The sequence below is a fragment of the Chaetodon auriga genome, chromosome 5 (assembly GCF_051107435.1).
Source record: "Chaetodon auriga isolate fChaAug3 chromosome 5, fChaAug3.hap1, whole genome shotgun sequence".
Taxonomy (NCBI): domain Eukaryota; kingdom Metazoa; phylum Chordata; class Actinopteri; order Chaetodontiformes; family Chaetodontidae; genus Chaetodon; species Chaetodon auriga.
The window spans coordinates 27,711,570-27,730,044 of record NC_135078.1 but is presented as its reverse complement, the minus strand read 5'-3'; the positions used below and the strand labels follow the sequence as shown (position 1 = coordinate 27,730,044).

Sequence of the window (18,475 nt, the reverse complement as noted above, 5' to 3'; positions counted from 1 at the left end):
GTGGCAGGCTGCGCCGCCTCCGTGTGTCGCAGTCCTCTGACGCTGGTTTCCTGCCTGGGCCCGTCGCTGCAGCGTCTTTAAAAGAAGTTGGTAACCATGAGCTTCTCACGCGGCGTGACACGAAAAGCAGCTTTCAATCCCATTAGCAGCCCCGTAATTTCAGACAGGCCTCAGTGCGACACCTCCAGACGTCTTGATCACACCCTGACAAATTCTCTCATCCTTCCTGAATTGCAGTAACTCACAAAATCATCCACAAACGAAATATAGATTTTAAAATGACGGAGATGTGTCTGTTTCCAGACTGGTTTTACTCTGTACACATGGACAGCTTCAGTGTCCTTCAACATAAACCGAGCACAGGCCTTCGAGCTGCAGCCTGCGCTCATTGTGGATGCTCTGATTCTTCCAGGCCGAGTGGCGGACGGAGCCGGCCCGTCGTGGCCTCCTCACGGCCGGACAGAGCTCTTATCAGCGCCGATCGCCAGGTGCATCAGCTGAAAGGGGACAGCAGCTTCCCCTGGAACAATACACAAAGAGCGAAGAGGGCGGCGGATGCTCATCAGTCTGTCCCCTGCGGAGGGAAACATCATCATTTAGGATCAATGTGGGTTTTTTTTTTTTTCTTCTTTAAAACTCGCTTCAATATTTTTAATTTATTTTTTAAGTCACAGAAGGACTATTTTTTCAGAGTGCCCTTGATATCAATACGCCCAATAATTCAATTATAGTGTCTTATTATTATTATTATTATTATTATTATTATTATTATTATGCTGATGTTGTTGTCTCAGTTGCCTGTGTAAAATTTCATTTTTCTCTTTCAGGTCTTTGCCCCTCTGTGTGTGTGTGTGTGTGTGTGTGTGTGTGTGTGTGTGTGTGTGTGTGTGTGTGTGTTGTTATTGGACTGTGCGCTGCGCACTGTACTCTGCTCCAATAGCATCCCAATGGCGGTGAATGGGGAATGAAAAAAGTGTAGCCATGCATGCAGGAGTGGGAGGATCCACTCGCTTCAATCTCGATCTCAGACTTTTGCAGCGACAGGGGCACAACCAACCAACCGCCTGTGTTCCTTCCAAAGAGTTACTGCCGGGACATCTGCATACACACTCTCCTGTTTTTATGGGGATTTGTTGTCAACTTTGTCTTCCTTTTCTCATCCTTAACAACTGATATTCCGTGAAGAAATTCCCCGCGTTCCCCCGTCGGCTTGTGGACGAGCAGATAAAGCTTCCTCAGCCCTCCGCTCCTAACAGGTGACTCTTCACAGAGTTTTACACCTTTATTGTTTGCTTTCTGTCCCTCCACGCCTCTCTGACACGTCGGGGGTCTGTGTGGTCGGCTTAGACTGCCTTTGCCTTGTAGCTGCTGCGCGCATCAAAGTCGAGTTTTTTGCATTTCTCCTACTTAAGCTCATTTTCTATTTTTCCTCCTCCGAGCTGCAGGCTGTGCCACACGGAACTCAAGCGGCTCCAACAGGTTTCAGCCTCGTCTTCGCTTTTGCTCCACCGCAGCTTAGTGTGCCGCAGGATTTCTTGTCCAGTCTGACCGTGTTCTTATGGATATTGCAACAGGTCTGGTGTCACTGGAGCGCCTCTCCGCGGGAGAACAGTCCGAGACGTGCATCATGCTGGACGGCATAAAAATTGAAGATCATCCGCTGCGATCGGGACAGGCCACGCTCGGAGTCATGCTCGGTGAGTCTTCTTCTTTTACGGGATAAAATATCAGCACATCGCTGTTGAACTGCGGGTACAAGTCCAGCACTGTTAGTCCAGCGTGGATGCCATTACTGTGCCCACTGCTGGTTTGTGTCCTGGCACACATATGAAACCATGAAAACCGGCAGAAGTTCCCATTTACGCGCGTAAAGGGCTGAAACATTAGAGATGATAATTAAAAATGTAGTTTTATTCTCACGTAATTGTCAAAGAAACGTATTCTGAGCGATGCAGGCGTCTAAAGGCTGGATGAGTGATGTGATCTACAGGCCTTATTGGAGAGAAAATATCAAGTCCATCCATTCAAACCTGCTTTTTCATTGAATTAAATCCATACACCTTCAGTGATTGAGTGCAGGCCTTTAACGCCTCAGAGTTTTCAGCCCGCGCTGCACTGCTTCATTCAGGCCTTCTCTCTTTTGTGACGGGCCCCAACTCCTGTGCCGTTTTCCAGGGACTGACTGTCACCATCCGTCCGTGTGTGAAGGATGCCAGCGTCCCATCTCCGACCGCTTCTTGATGAGGGTCAACGATTCCTCATGGCACGAGGAGTGTTTGCAGTGCACCGTGTGTCAACAGCCTCTCACCACCAGCTGTTACTTCAGAGAAAGGAAACTTTACTGCAAACACGACTACCAACAGTAAGCACAATTCCCTGCCTTCCTCTCCTTCTCTGCAGATTGCTTTGGTTGCAGTGATTTAACAAAAAAAAAAAAAAAAAAAGGCTTTGTGATGGCTCTGGCTGGCCTGGAGGCCTCGTGTGTGTCGCCCACAGTGTAGAGATACAGAGTGAAAAGTCAAGCAGCTGCTGTGAATCTTACCTGAATTTTACAGGATTTAATTCATCTAAAAATCTGTGTGTCCTCGTGGAGCTTTGCTGTAAATTCACCTGTTGTCCTCGCTTGTTCTGCTAAAGTTGAGCCCATTTATTTCCTGTAAAATTAAAAAGCCAATGACAGAGCGGCAGGAGCAAGCGGGACTGAATATGAGCGTTTTGCTTTTTAAAGAAAGTGGAATAATGATTGAGAGGAGCAGAGAAATCAGCGCGCGGAGGCTGCAGGACGCGCGCGTGCAGCCTGGTCCTGGTGCTTTTATTACCGTCACAGTATTTCAGCCTCTGCGGGTCCACAGCATCACACTCAGGCCCGAGTCTGCGCAGGCGGCGTTTATTCCTCCGCCGTGTATTTCCTGGAGCATCATGTGGCTTCTCTGCTTCACCTGCACGCCATGGAGCACATTGTCTGAGGAGGTTTTATTTTGGACTGTGAGGCCACAGCGCGGCTTATTTTTATTTTCCGATCAGAGCAAACATTCATCGTGACAGCCTGATGCCTCAGTTTACTTTGAATATTACACATTCATTACTGTACATTATTATTTTTATTTGACCGCCACAATTTTAGCGTGTTTTTATTATTATTATCCTTATTTTATTACAGGCTGTTTTTATTCTATTTTATTTTAACCCATTTTATTTTATTGAATATGATCAATTTTAGCATTCGGCGTTCAGACATTAATCGATTTAATGAAAAACTATTCGCGCTTTTTCGCTCCATCTGACTTTTAGGTACCTGCGAGCTAAACGCGCCAACGTGCGTTTAAATAATAATGGAGAACAATTAGAAGTTCAGGCATTTGCGCACGCGCGACTCACACGCGCGCACACACACTCACAATTTTAAGGGCGTTAAATATTTAGTGTTAAATTGGAGTTTCACTCTTTGACAACGTGAACAATTTCGGACTCACTGGGTTAAAATGCTGGAGTGTGATTTCAGCAGACTGATGTGATTAAATGCAAATTGTTAATTTGATCATCAAATTCACAGAAACACAATGATAAAAATAAAATAAAAAAATCAGCATTATTAATATTACAGCCATTAAAAATAATAATTTCCAAAGTATAAATTATGGATAAGTGATGATAATGTAGGAATGGCTCCTGTGTGTTTTTATAGTAAATTACAATAAAGTTTTGCTCTCTAAATTAGGCCTGAGACAGGAAGTAGTATGGCAGCCATCAGCTGTGCAGGAAGATAAATGAGTAAATTGAATTAGTAAATTATCACATGAAAGCAGCAGAGATGGCAGATATATTGAGGCAGAGGAGCAGAAGCAGCGGCGGTGCTGAGGGCTGGTGTTTGGCCTGCGAGGACCCCGGGGCGCCCCGTGTTTCTCATCGCATGAGCGCTTTTCATGCTTGTCACTAAATTTCCAGCTTTTTGTGGCCGGCCTTTTTAACAATTCTACTTCGATTACCGGGACATTATGGCTCTCTGCTAGATGCCTCGCAAGCAACAAAGAGTTACATCTATTGCCGTGCGTGCCATTCATCCAGCTTTGTGACAGCAGTGTAGTCGGCTGATAACAATGGAAAATTCATAGCAGTAACTGTGGGATACCAGAGCCGCGGCGTCACGGCTCAGAGGTGGCTGGAGGCTGAGGCGGAGGGATCTCTCTCTCCTGCCTCCTCGTGCACTTTTTTTATTTGTTTGGTGTGTGTGAAGAGAGGAAGACGGGGATGCAGATAGGATCTGTTTAGCGTCAAAAACACGCTGGTCCTGGCCTTTTGTTTGTGCTTTGAGGAGCCTCGCTCGGCGTGGAGCTGCCCATCTCCCCTCTTCTCTCTGCTGCCTTGAGCTTGTGTGGCAGGTCCGATCGTCTCAGCCAAACACAACAACCTGCTGGGCGACGTCCTGCTCTCACACTGTTATTCATCACATCTTTTAATTCTTCACCCTCCCTCTCCTACCTCTTTTTTTTTTTTTTTTTTTTTTTTTTTTTTACCCCTCCCAGGTTAAAAACTAGCTGGAGGGTCCTTCCATCACACAGACACGAGTATCTCCTTTTTTTTCTTGTTTATTCCATTTGCATTGATGGGATACTTAAAGATGTAATTGGCACCTTTTTGACTTTTATGACACCCATTTAAGATGCATTTGTCAGCCCACAAACTGCTCTGGGCTGTGAGGAGAGCTCCTAGCCTTACAGAGGTCTTTGTGCCTAATTACATTCCTACAGCAACTGATTCATGCCCCGTAATCAGCTCTCACTCGCTATAATAAATCAAGGAATTGGCAAGCAGTCTTTTTTGGCACCTTTGGAACAGGTTTAAGTGCAGACGAGGGAAAACAATTGTGTACTGTATTATTAAAACTCCCACCAACACTGTTCAACACATCTTGCTCCATACAGTGCAATTATATAGTAACAAGGTTGGATTTTATCAGCCTTTCTTCCATACGTTGGCCTCTCTTTCTGCCGTGCGGCCGACCTGTGCTGATCGTCCTCGTCTGATATGAAATCGCTGTTTTTGTCAGTGAGGAATATTTTTGACGGCTTGAGGTTTTAGGGTAAAAAAAAAAAAAAAATCAAATGTATATATGTCAGGCATATTTTCCTCAGGGGAAAATAGAATTAAATCTGCTATGGAAGAGGAGAATTGTGGCATTAAAGCGCTGCCTTCTGCAGGAATATTTCAGAGCGAGTTTGATCAAATTGAACGCGAATCGACAGAGCTGTCAGCTGGACGGCAGCCACAGCCGTAGAGGAGGAACAAGCTGGAACGAGACGGGCGGTGTGGAAAAGGTAGAGTGGAATTACACCACCCCGGGAGAGTGTGTGGTGCCCTGGTGTTTGGAGGTCAATTATACATCATTAGAAAGAGGGAGATCTTTTCCCCGGGGAGACCTTTCCTCTAACCGAGCAGATGCTTTGAAGGGAGCCATGTAATAAGGCCTATCACTGACCCGAGTGTTGGACAACACCCCTGTAATGGACTGCCTTGTTAGAAACTGCCATGGGCTCCATCCACAAAACATAACATTAACTAACTATATTATACACCATGCTGCCTGCTTTTGGATCCTGCTGATGCATAAAGACATACCATTCCTGAGTGGATTTTTTTTCCACGCTCTATAAAGTTTTACTGTCTAGCAAAATGTTATTTTAGACTGTTTCATTTGTAACTCGTCCAAATAAGTCGGCGTGCACATTTCTCCAATTTTTTTCTAATTCACGTGCTGTAAGCAAAATGAAATTTAGGTCACGGTGGTATGAGTAGTAGAAAAACAGAGCGGTGATGAAGCCATAAAAACAGAGCTCCCAGAACCCGTCTCACCTCCCATGCATGCTGGACGATCCCCCGGTGTGCTGAGAAGTGCTTTTTCGGACTGTTTGGAGTGCCCTCCTGTGAAATTGTTGTTTTTTAATTAGCTGTGCTTGGGACGCTGCAGCAGTGTGTGCCGGATAGATGCTGACGGCTGGGTTTCTGTGTTAGCTCACCGAGTGTGTGTTTTACTCACTCTAGGACACTCCCGCGTGGCCTGGCACTTTGTGAACACTCATATGCACACACACACACTCACACACTCACACACACACACACACACACACAAGGAAAAGAATGAAAAAAAAACTGGGATGTACTTTGTGTTGTCAACCCAGCTGGGTAGTTTTGCAGTTAATTAAAGAGCGTCCTCAGTCCTGCTTAAGTGTTTCAGACGCAGCTCGGATCTGTGGCTCTGCCCTCCTTTGTGCAAGACTTTCTAACTTTCAGCTATACTTTCTTTTTTTTTTTTTTTTATTCTCCCTAAAAAGGATAAAAATGTGTCTTTAGCCACTGCTCTTGGGTAAATAAAAGAGGACCTCTGCAGAGAGACAAATCTAATGTTAGAAACACTAAGTCAGATAATATTGCTTCAGCTTGCTGGGATTTTTAGTGCTCGGCGAGGAGCTAGCTGAAGCTGGCCCCGTTCCTCTGTAAGGAAGTATTGGGTTTTATGTCAACATGGCTCGGCCTGTCCCTGCAGCACACTCGGATGCATCATCTGTCATCTCATGGTTTGCTAACACCCCCACCCCAACATATTTAGAACCATTAAAGGACCTGTTGGAGCGATATTTATTTGCATCATTAACTCCATCTTGGATTCTGTTTTCTGCTCTTTCCGGTTCCCACAAATAGCTCTTTGAGCGATGAATATTTGATTTAAACATATCGTTTTACATGAACTCTTGTATGAATAGTGCTGTTGTAAATTTTACACCAGCTACATCCATAAAATCCTCACCAGTCTGCTGTTTATATCCGCCGAACGTGTTGTTTTGTGATGCGCTCAGTAAATCTTCAGTACAAGCATCGTTCTATGAAATCAGGTGATTTCACGAGGGCTCGTGTCATGAAGGCATTTCCGCCTCGCGTTTTGGTATAAATGAGTGGGTGCGCAGTGTGTGTGTGTGTGTGTGTGTGTGTGTGTGTGTGTGTGTGTGTGTGTGTGTGTGTGTGTGTGTGTGTGTGTAGCAGCGGTTGGAACACAAAGCACTTTGCAGGACGCTACGGGAAGCCACAGAGGCTCAGCCACGGTAATGCCCATCACCACTTTAGAGGCCAGACTGGTGGCGAGGGATGTGGAAAGAGGTCTCTGTGGCTTTGTGTGGGGGAGCTGTAGTGCAGGGGAGGAGAAGGATCTGCAGAGGGATCTGCCTGGTGTGCTCACATTACACTGGATGATAGCAGAGGGGTGCAGAGGAACTCAAGCATGCAATTTGTTGGTAGCCACAATTTAACCTCATCTCCTAAAGCCGGCTGTTAGGCAGCCAGTGGGACATGTCAGTCAATCGGGAATGCTAATCAGTGACGGTGGAGAGAAAGCCCTCGGCTCGGCAACGTACTGATTTTCATTACTGGCTCCGAGTCCTCGGGCCTTCAGGTTTATTTTCACAGCATGACAACTCTTCATAACAGAAAGGAAAGCTACCACAAACCATTAAACGCAATTTACAAATTAGATTTTGGCTAAATCTGCGAAATACTATAATAGGCTTCTTAAAGCGGCCGGCCGAGAAATACACACACTCAGCAAATGTTTTCTGTTTCAATTTGCCAGATCGCAACTTTAAATCAGAAAAATGAAACATTTGGATTTTTCGCTGCGCCAAAATCATTCATTTACAACACACTTTACGGCGTGCTGGTGAAATCGTAGCCTTTCCCGGTATTTTTAATCACGCTTCGGGCCCGTCGGCCTCATTTCGCTCCTATAGATTGGAAATAGCCCACACTTGTTTCTCCAGGCAGCCTGGTCGAACGTGCATGAGAAATTGAGACATGGCCTCTGCTGCTGGCTCGCAGTATCGCTGCTGGCCCCAACTGTGTATATGTGATCCCACTCTGGAATGTTTTTCCAACACGTAGGCTTTTCACAGATACACTAGAGAGGACTGGCATCATAGTGGCAAGTGCTGCATTCAGACTGTTGTGTGCCCAAGGCTTACTCTCACACTCACGTCACACATTCTAGCTCTACATGGGAATGGGCAGAGCAGTGTGTTTGTCTACATACACCCCAGGTTTTTGAGAGGGTGTGGGCGCATGTGTGCCTGTGTGTGTGTGTGTGTGTGTGTGTGTGTGTGTGTGTGTGTTGCTTCCTCTCTCTGCTCCTTTCTTTCTTTGTCTCTCCTCTAAACTCCTTCCACCGCCTCACTTTCACTCTGCTGTGTTTTAAAGTTTCATCTCAGTTGCTGCATGTCTGAATTTCAGCAGCAGAGGTTTTTTGCACTGATACGACAAAACACATTCTTTGTCTTTTTTTTTTCCTTTTTTTTTTTTTTTACCCCTTTTAATCTTCATCAAATGAGATTAGCCCCCCAAATACCGGTATTCCTGCCCAAAGTGACTGACAGAGATTTGCACTTTTATCATTAAGTGTGACACTAAGCTGGTCGGAGCTTTGTCTTGAATGGAGGGTCTGACGGAAACGGGGGCTCCTAATCCTTTTATTTGTGTCAGGCCCAGAAAGGGGGAAGAATGGGGCCGTGGTGGGATGGGGCTGCAGAATGCCACGGCCCTTAGTCCCCTCCAGACCCGGCCTCCACAGCCAAGTGAGCATGAGACTCATCTTATGTGGTCTATGCACTCGAGCGGACGCGTACACACTCATGCGCACACAGGCGCACATTGATGCATCTACAGTATGTTAAAATGTTTGCTGAGGCACATGCACACGATCCTGGATCCACCGCCTCACGTACACATGCATGTGCTCACCTGATTCTGCGCCCAGTCACGTGCACGCGGACGTGAGCGTGTACCTGAGTGCACGGACGGCGGTGGCGGGAGGCTCAGTCTAGGATGAGATTAATAAAGTTTGCCGGTTCCCTGGTCGAGGTCCAGCGCTAGGCTTTTGTCTGCGGCTCACATCGGGTTGTGGGGCTTCAGCTCCTTTTGTGTGTGCACCCTCGTGGTAATCCATCTCCAGCGGGAGTCCCCTGGGGCACTTTATTTACTCATTCAACTGTTTGGAAGTCTGTTAGACTGCAGATCAGATGCAGTGAAACCAATGTGATTACTTTAACCAGCACTTCCAGATTCCTGCCCAGCATCTCTTCTCACCGTGAGCTGGTGTGCTCTGCAGGTGGGAGGGACGGTCCACACTGACTCATCCCTCACTGTCTGTCCTGCTCACCAGCCTCCGCTCTGGGCCCGTCCAATATTCTCTGTTATGAAAATTCTGCTTTAGGTATTGAACCTCCTGTGCCCACACACTGCAGAGCTGACTTGATTCTTTTATTATCCTTGTGTATTTGAGTTTGTTATTTTCTCTCTTGCATCTCAAAAATACAAGTTCCAAAACCGGTGGCTGGCATTTGTCAGGTCTCCTTCTCAGCAGATCATAATTCAGCACCATGGCAAGTGTGGTGTCACAGTGTAAAAACTAACATCTATGTTTTATTGCAAACAATGAGAAGGATTTGGTTATCCATCCATCAACATAAACCCAGAGCTATGTATTTGGGGCTAACCCCCGTGTTAAACCGTTGCAGGCTGTCAGGCTCTCTGAATTTACTCTCCGTCTCTTCCCCCTGGTGTGGCTGGGGAATATGGTTGAAATCAGCTGCCAGGACCGGCATCCACAGCGAGAGCTCCCGACACTCGCTGTTTAGAACCAGCCCCTGATTGGTGATGGCTGTCTTGGCAAGAAAAATAACCCCCTAAGAAAACAGTGCAGATTGGGTTTCTGCGCGTCTGACTCACTCCCGTCCTCTCTGACCGGCCCCCCCACGGCAAACCAGCATGATTTGTGCATGAGGTCCCGTGACCCATGGAAGCTTCAAAAAGCAGCGAGGGGAAATATTTGGATGATCCTGATGGGGGAGTGGAGACGTGGGAGGGAGGCGGAGATGATGGGGGCTTGGTAGGAGCGGGGCTAAGCGGTGTAAGGCAATGCAGATGTGGAGACTCTGCAGTGCAGCCATGATGACAGGGGGGAGTGTGTCGAGGAGGTGACTGCCCATCTCGGGCTCTGACCCAGACACCCGCCGCTGCCGCCGCCGCCGCCAGTGTCCACGAGGGCGGCTGCAGCACAGACGTCACGTTCTGCACAAAAAAGGTGGCGAACAGCAGAAGGAGCCGTGCACGGGGGGGTGGAAAGAGGTGCAATAGACGAGGTATTTTATCATCAGGTACCATGCCATGATACTGATCGTCTGTACCTCACCCCCCTGCTGCACACCCCCGATCCCTTCTCCTCTCTCTTTACCTTTCCTCTGCTGGCTGGATATTAATATTTCCCAGAAAGCTGCCACAATACGTCTTCTCGGGAAATTCCACGACTCCTGAACGCTGCAAAATGATCTGGTGTCTATGAAAGGGATGGATAAGGGGATGAAACATAAAGATTTTTCACCGTGTTTTTTGTGCATATGTGATTTGGTAGCGCTCTCTGGATGGAGATTTCTATTCGCTTGCCTTGATAAGAAAAATGTGTTGCTGCAGGTGAAGGCAGAAGAGTTGTTTGCTCTATTCATCTAAATTTCCTCCTCTGGCTGATAGCATTGTTTGATTCAACCTCGTGGCCTCGTAGCACATTATTTATGCACAGAATCTGCCTCTGGGACCAGCTCAATGGAAACCCCGCTGAACAGAAATAGCTGTAGTAGGCTGAGGCTTGCTGCAAACCCAAACTCAGCATTTAGAAAAGCAAAGCTGTGGTCTGAGGCTACCCCAATCATTCTTTGGCCTCAATGCTTGTCGCTGCCTCCTCCTGAGAGTGGGTGGGTTGACCGACCCCCAGGATGTCTGTCTGCCTTAACGCTGGCCCTGCAGGCCCGGCCTCACAGGGGAGCGCCAGCCCCAGGCCGGAGCTGTGCTCTGAAACCAGAGCTCCAAAGTTGTGTTGTGATCCCAGCTGGAGAGACAGCTCTGGCTCTGAGCGGAGCCCTCTCGCAGCGTGCAGCCGGGGTCACCGGTGGCCTCTCAGCCCTCATCGCTCCGCCGTGCTTCTGCGCAGCACCGACCAGGCCTGCGTTATTTATTAACCCGCAGTCTTCGCTTCTTCTAAGACTCGCAGCAAATATCGGAGAACTGAAGTTTTGATGAGGTCATGTTATCAATTACATCTGGCTTTGGAGGTTAAACTACACGAAATGCTGGTTCTGCCTAAGCAATTTTCAAGATGAATGCTTCACATGACTCGTGCTGTCAGTAATAGCGCTCTGTCAGTGCAAACACAACGAGACCGTCATCTGTTATGTCTGTGTTGGACAGTCTCTCTTTTACACTTTAATCTGTAAAGTAACCATAAAATCTGGTTTGAGGAAAAATGCCACTTTTGAGTGTTTGTGGTGCGAGCGTGTCTTCATGTCTGTGTTTTTGCAGTTTCTTAATACAGCATGTTTATCTCACGGCGGTCATCTCGCGTGTTTTTTGCATTCCTGTGTGAATGTGCTTACATTTGCGCAGCCGTGTGTGTGTGCAGCGGGCCCGCTTGCGTGTGTGTAGCGGGTCTGTCACCCGGCCAGGCGTTGGACATGCTGTTGGCAGGCGACACAGTCTGTGGATTCTCCTCTTGGTCATGCTGCTCTGGAGGCAGAAAGCGGTGCGTGCCACCCAAACCACCAGCCACCCCCCCTCCATCGTCGGCAGGCCGGCCCTCTCCCTGCTCTCCTTGCTCTCCTTTTCCTGGGCCCCAGAGCTTGGGCTGTGGCCTGTGGATGAGTGCTACATCCTGGCTGTCAGCACAGGGGTTAGCTGGGGATTGGCCTGTGGTGGAAGTGCAGTATCAGGCCCTGTCTGTCAGCTCCTCGTTCCACTTCCTCCCGCCCCTCGGCGCAGGCTGCCGTCAGTGGCACTAACATACGGCGAGCTGTGACTGACTCACATCTCTGACTTGAAAATGAAAGGATCGCCCTCAAAATAGGCATATTCATAGCCATGCCAATGAAAAGGGGCTGTTTAAAACCCTTAAGTGCTCAGTGTTGTGTTTTTAAACAGACCGCGAAAGCTTTGACAGACGGTTTTCTATTTCAGCCAGTATTTCATTTCAGGTACTTTTAACTGTCACTTCCTGACTTCTGAGGAACAACCACTCACCCACGGTGTGTATTTGCATACAGTTACAGCTCCCTTGCAGCCCGTCTTTTTTAAAAGACCCATTCCCATTTATTAGATTGCTAAATGTTTGCAAAATGTCACTCGAGATATTTTATTTTCTTGCAGGTCGTACATTTTCTGCCAAGATTCTGATTTTGTGCATATACCTCCAGACTGTGTGTGGATCACATTATCTGACACACACACACACACACACACACACACACACACACACTCACAGGTACATACATGCTCATGCACACATGGACACACATCTGTACTGCACATGCTTGCAGACAGGCCTACACATGTTGGAGGATTTGCGACTATAATCAGATTAATTGGTCCATCTCTCCTTGGAAACATCACATATACACATGAAGGCCTCTGGTAGCTTTCAGCTGGATGCTGCTTACACTAACCAGAGGCCAGGCAGCAGGCGCAAGGTCAGCGGGGTCACAGCATGCTCTCTGGCATCAGCATCTCTTTATGGCTTACATGCTCGAAAAATTATTACGGCCTTGTTCTGTCTGACAGAGGAGGAATTTCTATCTGCTCCTCCTGAGAGTCCCGGCTTATTTAAGCTGCTCTTTCCTCTACTTTAATTTGACACAGAGACACTTTTTTTTTAACGCAACATAAACATACAAGTTGGTGTTGCTTGGCAGAAGCCTCGGCCTCTTCAAAGAAAGTGGCAAAACACGCTTGGCCTTTGCGATGAATATTATAAGTACATTAACCATAATCCTGACTAATATTCTCCAGGCTGCATGCAGGTCCAGTGCCTCAGTGCGCAGCGTATGTTTTTCTTATTGGCCACAAGTATGTCTATGTGAGGGACTATCTACACATGCTGCCATTCATGATTTTATTATGCAGTAGGTTTAACCTCACCACAACTTCTGCAGAGGAATGAGTAATGCTGGCCGTCTTTCTTTCTCCTCTCAGATTGTTTCATCTCCTGTTCACTGCACATGCTTCTGTTTGCATGTGCTTTAGTAATTATTATGTAATGAGGACGACTAAGAGGGCTCGTTACTGGCTGTAAACCTGCTGCATCAGTGGGGAACTGATAGAATAGAAATTACTGTTGGTTAAAATATATATAACCACATATCGATTCAGGCTTTAACTGAGAGCACATGACAACTAATAGAGGAGGAGATGAAACAGCTAAAATTAATGGACAGATGATCGAACCTGCTAATGATAGATGGCTGAAACAGTTAGCTAAAAGCAATGGAGGAGCTAAAAAAAAAAGGCTGAAACGTCCAGCTTCAAAGTGGTTGCACACACTTAATCAAACCAGCCTAAAACTGACAGCTCCCTTCTTTTGAACAAATATCCAAACTATTCTATCCACTGTTACCCACTCATCATCAGTCGTCGAATGAAATCCAGTTCAAAATGGATTCAAAGCACATTTGGAGCATGAAGTCAGTGAGAGGCTACTCGAGTTCATCTGTGAGTGCCTCTGACAGAAAAGGTTGTAAACCGCCGGTTTAGGGGGTAGAAATGTGATATTTATGCACACAAGCAAACTTCCTCCCAAAAATAACGGCCGGAGGACGGTTGTATGAATTTTGTTTAGTGTTGTTTATTTTATCTGGAAATGGCAGCGAGACGTGGTCGACCAAATCAGAATAATTCAGAGCGTGTTCGGTCAGCTGACGATCACAAAAAGAGCAGATTAACCTTCACATACACGAAAATATGTCCGCCTGCTCTGCCTCATGTGGCAAACCCGGCGCTGCTGGCACTTCACACAAACAATCCATAAAAATGCATTTGGCAAATAGTGTTTCTCCCAGCTCTGACTTTTTCAAATATTCTGGTGCTAATAAGCCCTGACACACCCAAAACAACCACCCCCTCAAAGAGTACATCCAGTGTGGAGCGGCGGTTTGGTGTCCAGGGGAAGCCTGTGGTTCTGGAGCCAGAGACGGAGTCGTGCCCTGCCGTCCCACAGAGATGACAGGAAGATAAGAAAGAGAGGTGGCCTCCCTGCACAAAAACATCCCACCAGGAACTAAGCTAACCTGGGGTGGAGGTGCAGGCCTTCAGGACTCTTGTCAAAATCTATCCTCACTGCAAGAAAATACAGAGAAAAAAACAGTTTCTGGGAGCGTTAGTCATCCAGTAGCCTCCAGAATCCACTGGAAGATGCTCTTGCGGCATCACAAATATCCATATCAAGTTTATTCTACAACAGCACGCCTCCGTATGTCACAACTTTGGCTTTATGGCATGGCTTCTCCTAACCAACAGCCACAGAAATAAAGGAGGGGGGCGGCTAAGCGTAAGCGACAGACTCTTGGCAGACACAGCCCCTGCAGTTACATTATAACTTAGAAAACCGCTTATAGTTTGCAATATTTGAGAAGGCGAAGTGAAAAGGTAGCCATTTCTCCTAGACGATGCGTAATGAGGGAACCGTAGGGAAGGAGAAACAGCGAGCGGTTTGTGGAAGCGGCACTAACGCAGGGATCAGCAGCATTAAAAGAGATTTACACCCGCAGCTCTTAAACAGTTTTCTTTTGCTCAATGGTTCCTCTTTTACAGATATTTCAAGGAAGTAATAAACTGCACTGACAAGCGTTCGAGTGGCTTTGAAACATCCCTCATGGGCAACAGAGCTCCATCACTTCTATCACAGTGCTGCGGCTCTGGATCATTATTTCTGTACAAGTCGGCCTGTTTCTCTCTGTTAACAGCATTTGGCCTCTTCTGGATATTATGATCAGCTTGTTGTTGTTTGTATCAAAGAAATGTTGCGTAACTAACTACAATGCATCAAGCGCCACGCTCTCCCCGAGGGTGAGTCAGTTCAACATTTATCTCGTTGTGAGTGGTGCCTTTGCCGTGTGGTTTGGGCCTACAGACTGTTTTTCCTGACGGTTAAGTTCTTTTGAAGCTGTCTGCATGGTCCAGAATGAGGCCCTGCACAGTGTAAGATGTCATACTCCCACTGTGCTGACCAACATGCTCTGTGGGCCTTGATGTGCCTATAACATTTAATGGTACTTTGGCAAATGCTAATGGAAACTCTTACTTTGCCTAGCAATCACATTTCATTCCCTTCTGTATGGTTACTCTTTTTTTTTTTATTTACCATAATTATTCATTTGCCTCTTTGATATATTTAAGTATGAACCCATGGCTGAGACAGAGCAGTGGAAAGAATATGCATTATCTGCTAATTATTAAGATTAAGGGTGGGATAAATAAACCAGAACGAAAGGGAACATTTGTCTTGAGTCAGGCACGGTTCCCAGTGCTCTGCTACCCCACAGCATGGATGTTTGTCTCTCTGGGACAGCAGAACATCACACAGTGTCCCTTCACAGTGTCCCGGGCTGGGACCCGGGTTGGCGAGGGGGGGGGGGGGGGGGGGAGGAGGAGGAGGAGGAGGAGGAGGAGAGGAGGAGAGGAGGAGAGGGGTCATGCTGTGGCACGTACGTGTCTCAGTGTGCAATGAGGAAACATCTCGACCTCGCACAGGTTCAAGAGCCTGCTTCTGATTAGTCACTGTGATCCGCAGTGATAAACAATTCCTGTGGTCTGCTGCTCGCAGAAACATCACTGGCAGCGCCTGAGTGTTCGCGGGTGGTTTGTGTGTTTGTATGTATGCTCAGACATGCACCGTCTGAGCGTCTGCTTTCGTGTGCGTTTAATAGTATTTCCAAAAATATGATCTAAATGATAAGTAGCTTACAACAGAAGAATAGCATGACTCGGCTCGGTGGACCTCGGCTGTACTTGCACAGGCCTGAAATGCATTAATGTGATGTTCTTATGGTCGAGAATGACATCAGAGTTGAACTTGGTGTCCAAAAACATGAGGGTTTGTGGTGATTTTATTAACCTACTTAGTCAGATAGTCGCAGATTTTTTAAAAAAGACATGCATGATATCTCTTCATGCCAGACCTGCGGCCCACAGCGGCGAAGGCCTGTAACCAGAGGGCGAGCTGTGGACCGGCTCGCTCAGGCAGTCTGGTGTCCTCTTTGCCCTTGCTGGTAACTGGCAAGTTTATCTGCTGCTGCACTTCCGCGCAGATGCCTGGCATCGAGCCTCAAGGCGATAAAAACGTCCTCTGAAGGTAAGTGTTTACGGTGAGGATCCGTAAGGTTAGCGGGATCAAAGCTCTGTTGAAAGGACATTAAGCAAAGAAACAGGAATAATAAACAAAACCGGCCGTTAGTCATACCGTCAGATTTATGACATGTAGAAACCATGTCAGGGAGAGGCAGATCTCTGCTCTTTACTGCTGTAAAAAAACCAAAAAACAGGCCAGTTAAGTCAAAAGAACAATAGCAGCGAGGGAAGCGCTGGAGATTTCACACCGCAAACATACAGCCGGGCCGCTTTTGGCGCTTTATATTGCTCTCGTGTTATTTTCCGTTTCTTGTAGAGGATTGAAACAAGACGCTGATTGGATGAAAGCCTTTTTCTTTCTCGGTGAGTTTCTGGGTTTGTAGGGGGAAGCTCAGCCGCCCTGTCTGTCTCAGACAGGAGCCTTGTGTACGGCTCAGCTTGGCTTCTCTCGGCTGATTGAGTTGACTGTTTCAGCCGGGTGTGTTCACAAATGCCCCCTGAAGCCCCACACCTCAGCACCAGATCGCACCGAGGCCACTTTAATAAATACAGTTCACTTTTAGACCTTAGAGGGGCTGAATCATATATTTGTTTTTGTTTTCCTTTGCTTCAAATCTGGTTTTATGCCACTCTGTGAGCACTTCCTGCACGCTTTTTCCTGCAGGAGAGGGACTCCATTCCCATCCAGTCCAGTCATTTGCTTGAGGCTGCAGCTTTAAGTGGGAATTATTACTTTGGAGATAAGTATGGAGATAAGCCGGTCCTTGCCTGCAAGATGTATGAGGTGTCTGGACACTGGGAGAGGTGCACCTGACCTGGAAATGAATGGTGTGAAGGTACAAGTGCAGCACATGAACCTCCTTTTTCATCCAGCCCCCGACTTCTAAGTTCATCAGCCCAGATCATCGCACAGACGTTATGAAGTGCAGACAGTTGTAATTTTTTGAGCATTATTTGATTTTATCTGCTGGTTTAGCTTAAAACATCATCACTCTGCATTGTAGCGCTGAAGCTTTAAGGGAGCGTGTAAAAATGATTGTGTGCAAAGGAGGGTTGAACCTTAGAAAGGCTTCAGCGCTCGCTGTGATATCTCAAAATATTCTAACCATGTTAGTAAAGCTTGATTCACCGTTAAAAACTAAAAGAAGCAAAGCATAAAGACTTTAAGATTCTGCACCAAAACCTCAATATTTAACCCTGATTAATCTTTTTATAATTAATCTGCAGCTCAACATAAAATATCTAATGAAATATTGATCTCAGGTGAGAAAAAATTAAATGATCCTCTCCCAAAAAAGTCCCTTCAGAAAAAATAATATGTACAAATAAACCCCCCCGACCCCCCCCCATCCCCCCACCCATGCCTAATCATTTCTGGACGGTCCCTAAGTGCTGTGTTAGCTTATGAAATGTGAAATCTGAACATTTAGGATCTTCAGCTGCACTGAATGCGAGTGGAATCCAACCATCGCGTCCAAAAGCTTTATTGTCTTCAAGTGAATTATGAACAAAAACACAATCAAGGAATTGTAGGTAGTTTTTTTTTTTTTTTTTTTTCTCCAGCACAGAAAATTGATAATTGCCTCTTGTCTAAGGTGTGTGGGAGAAGCATTCCTCCTGCCTGGTATGTTAATTCACAGCTCCGGGGCCTGTACCAGCCGTCGCTCTTTGAAGTTTCCCCTCGCGTTGCCTTCTCCCATCAGCTGAACTTGTGGCCTCTTTGCATTTTTATTTATTTGACAATCCCTCGCGTGTAAAAGATGATAAAGTTGACATGTTACAGGCAGTCGATGCTTTCGCCCGTTGAGGGCAGCGCTTTGTTAAAGACCCCAACAAATTTGAGCTTTGAGTTTGATGACACTCACATGCCAAAAGAGTTTGCTCATTGGACGGCTGCCAAGGCGCTAAAAAGAAGCCAGACCAGATCAGTGTGATCCTGCGGTGTGAGTGAGGCCACGCACACACACACGCACACACACCATCGCTTCATTTTCACTCACCTCGATCACTTTTTGATTCACAAGCCCCTTCAGTCCGTCTGATTCATGTCTACAGCTCGCTGTGTTTTGGTGTGTGCGGCACATTTCTGCTGGTTAGCTACCTGGAACATTTCCTCTCGCCTGCCAGTATCGCTTTTTTTCTTCTTCTTCTCCTCCTTCTTCTTCTTCTTCTTCTTCTAAAGCTCTGCACTAAGAGTCATTGTCAGGCAGCCAGCTAATGTCCAAAAAGGTCACCCGCTGTTATGATTGAAGCGAGCACTGGTGGTTTGACCCGC

At 46.7% G+C, this 18,475-nt stretch overlaps 1 protein-coding gene across 2 annotated transcripts in view; it reads left to right on the top strand.

The window, feature by feature from the left end:
• Positions 1–436: 436 nt before the first annotated feature.
• The window catches only part of lmx1bb (LIM homeobox transcription factor 1, beta b), a 44,169-nt gene continuing 26,130 nt past the window's right edge, over positions 437–18,475 (top strand). The window contains exons 1-4 of one of the 2 annotated variants that reach the window (XM_076729772.1): positions 437–607; positions 828–1,256; positions 1,575–1,697; positions 2,176–2,362. In XM_076729772.1, the coding sequence (XP_076585887.1) occupies positions 1,628–1,697; positions 2,176–2,362 (257 nt within the window). In that variant the 5' untranslated portion in view covers positions 437–607; positions 828–1,256; positions 1,575–1,627. Of the gene's footprint in view, positions 608–827; positions 1,257–1,445; positions 1,698–2,175; positions 2,363–18,475 lie in introns of both variants that reach the window. The other variant, XM_076729771.1, reaches the window with a different exon arrangement.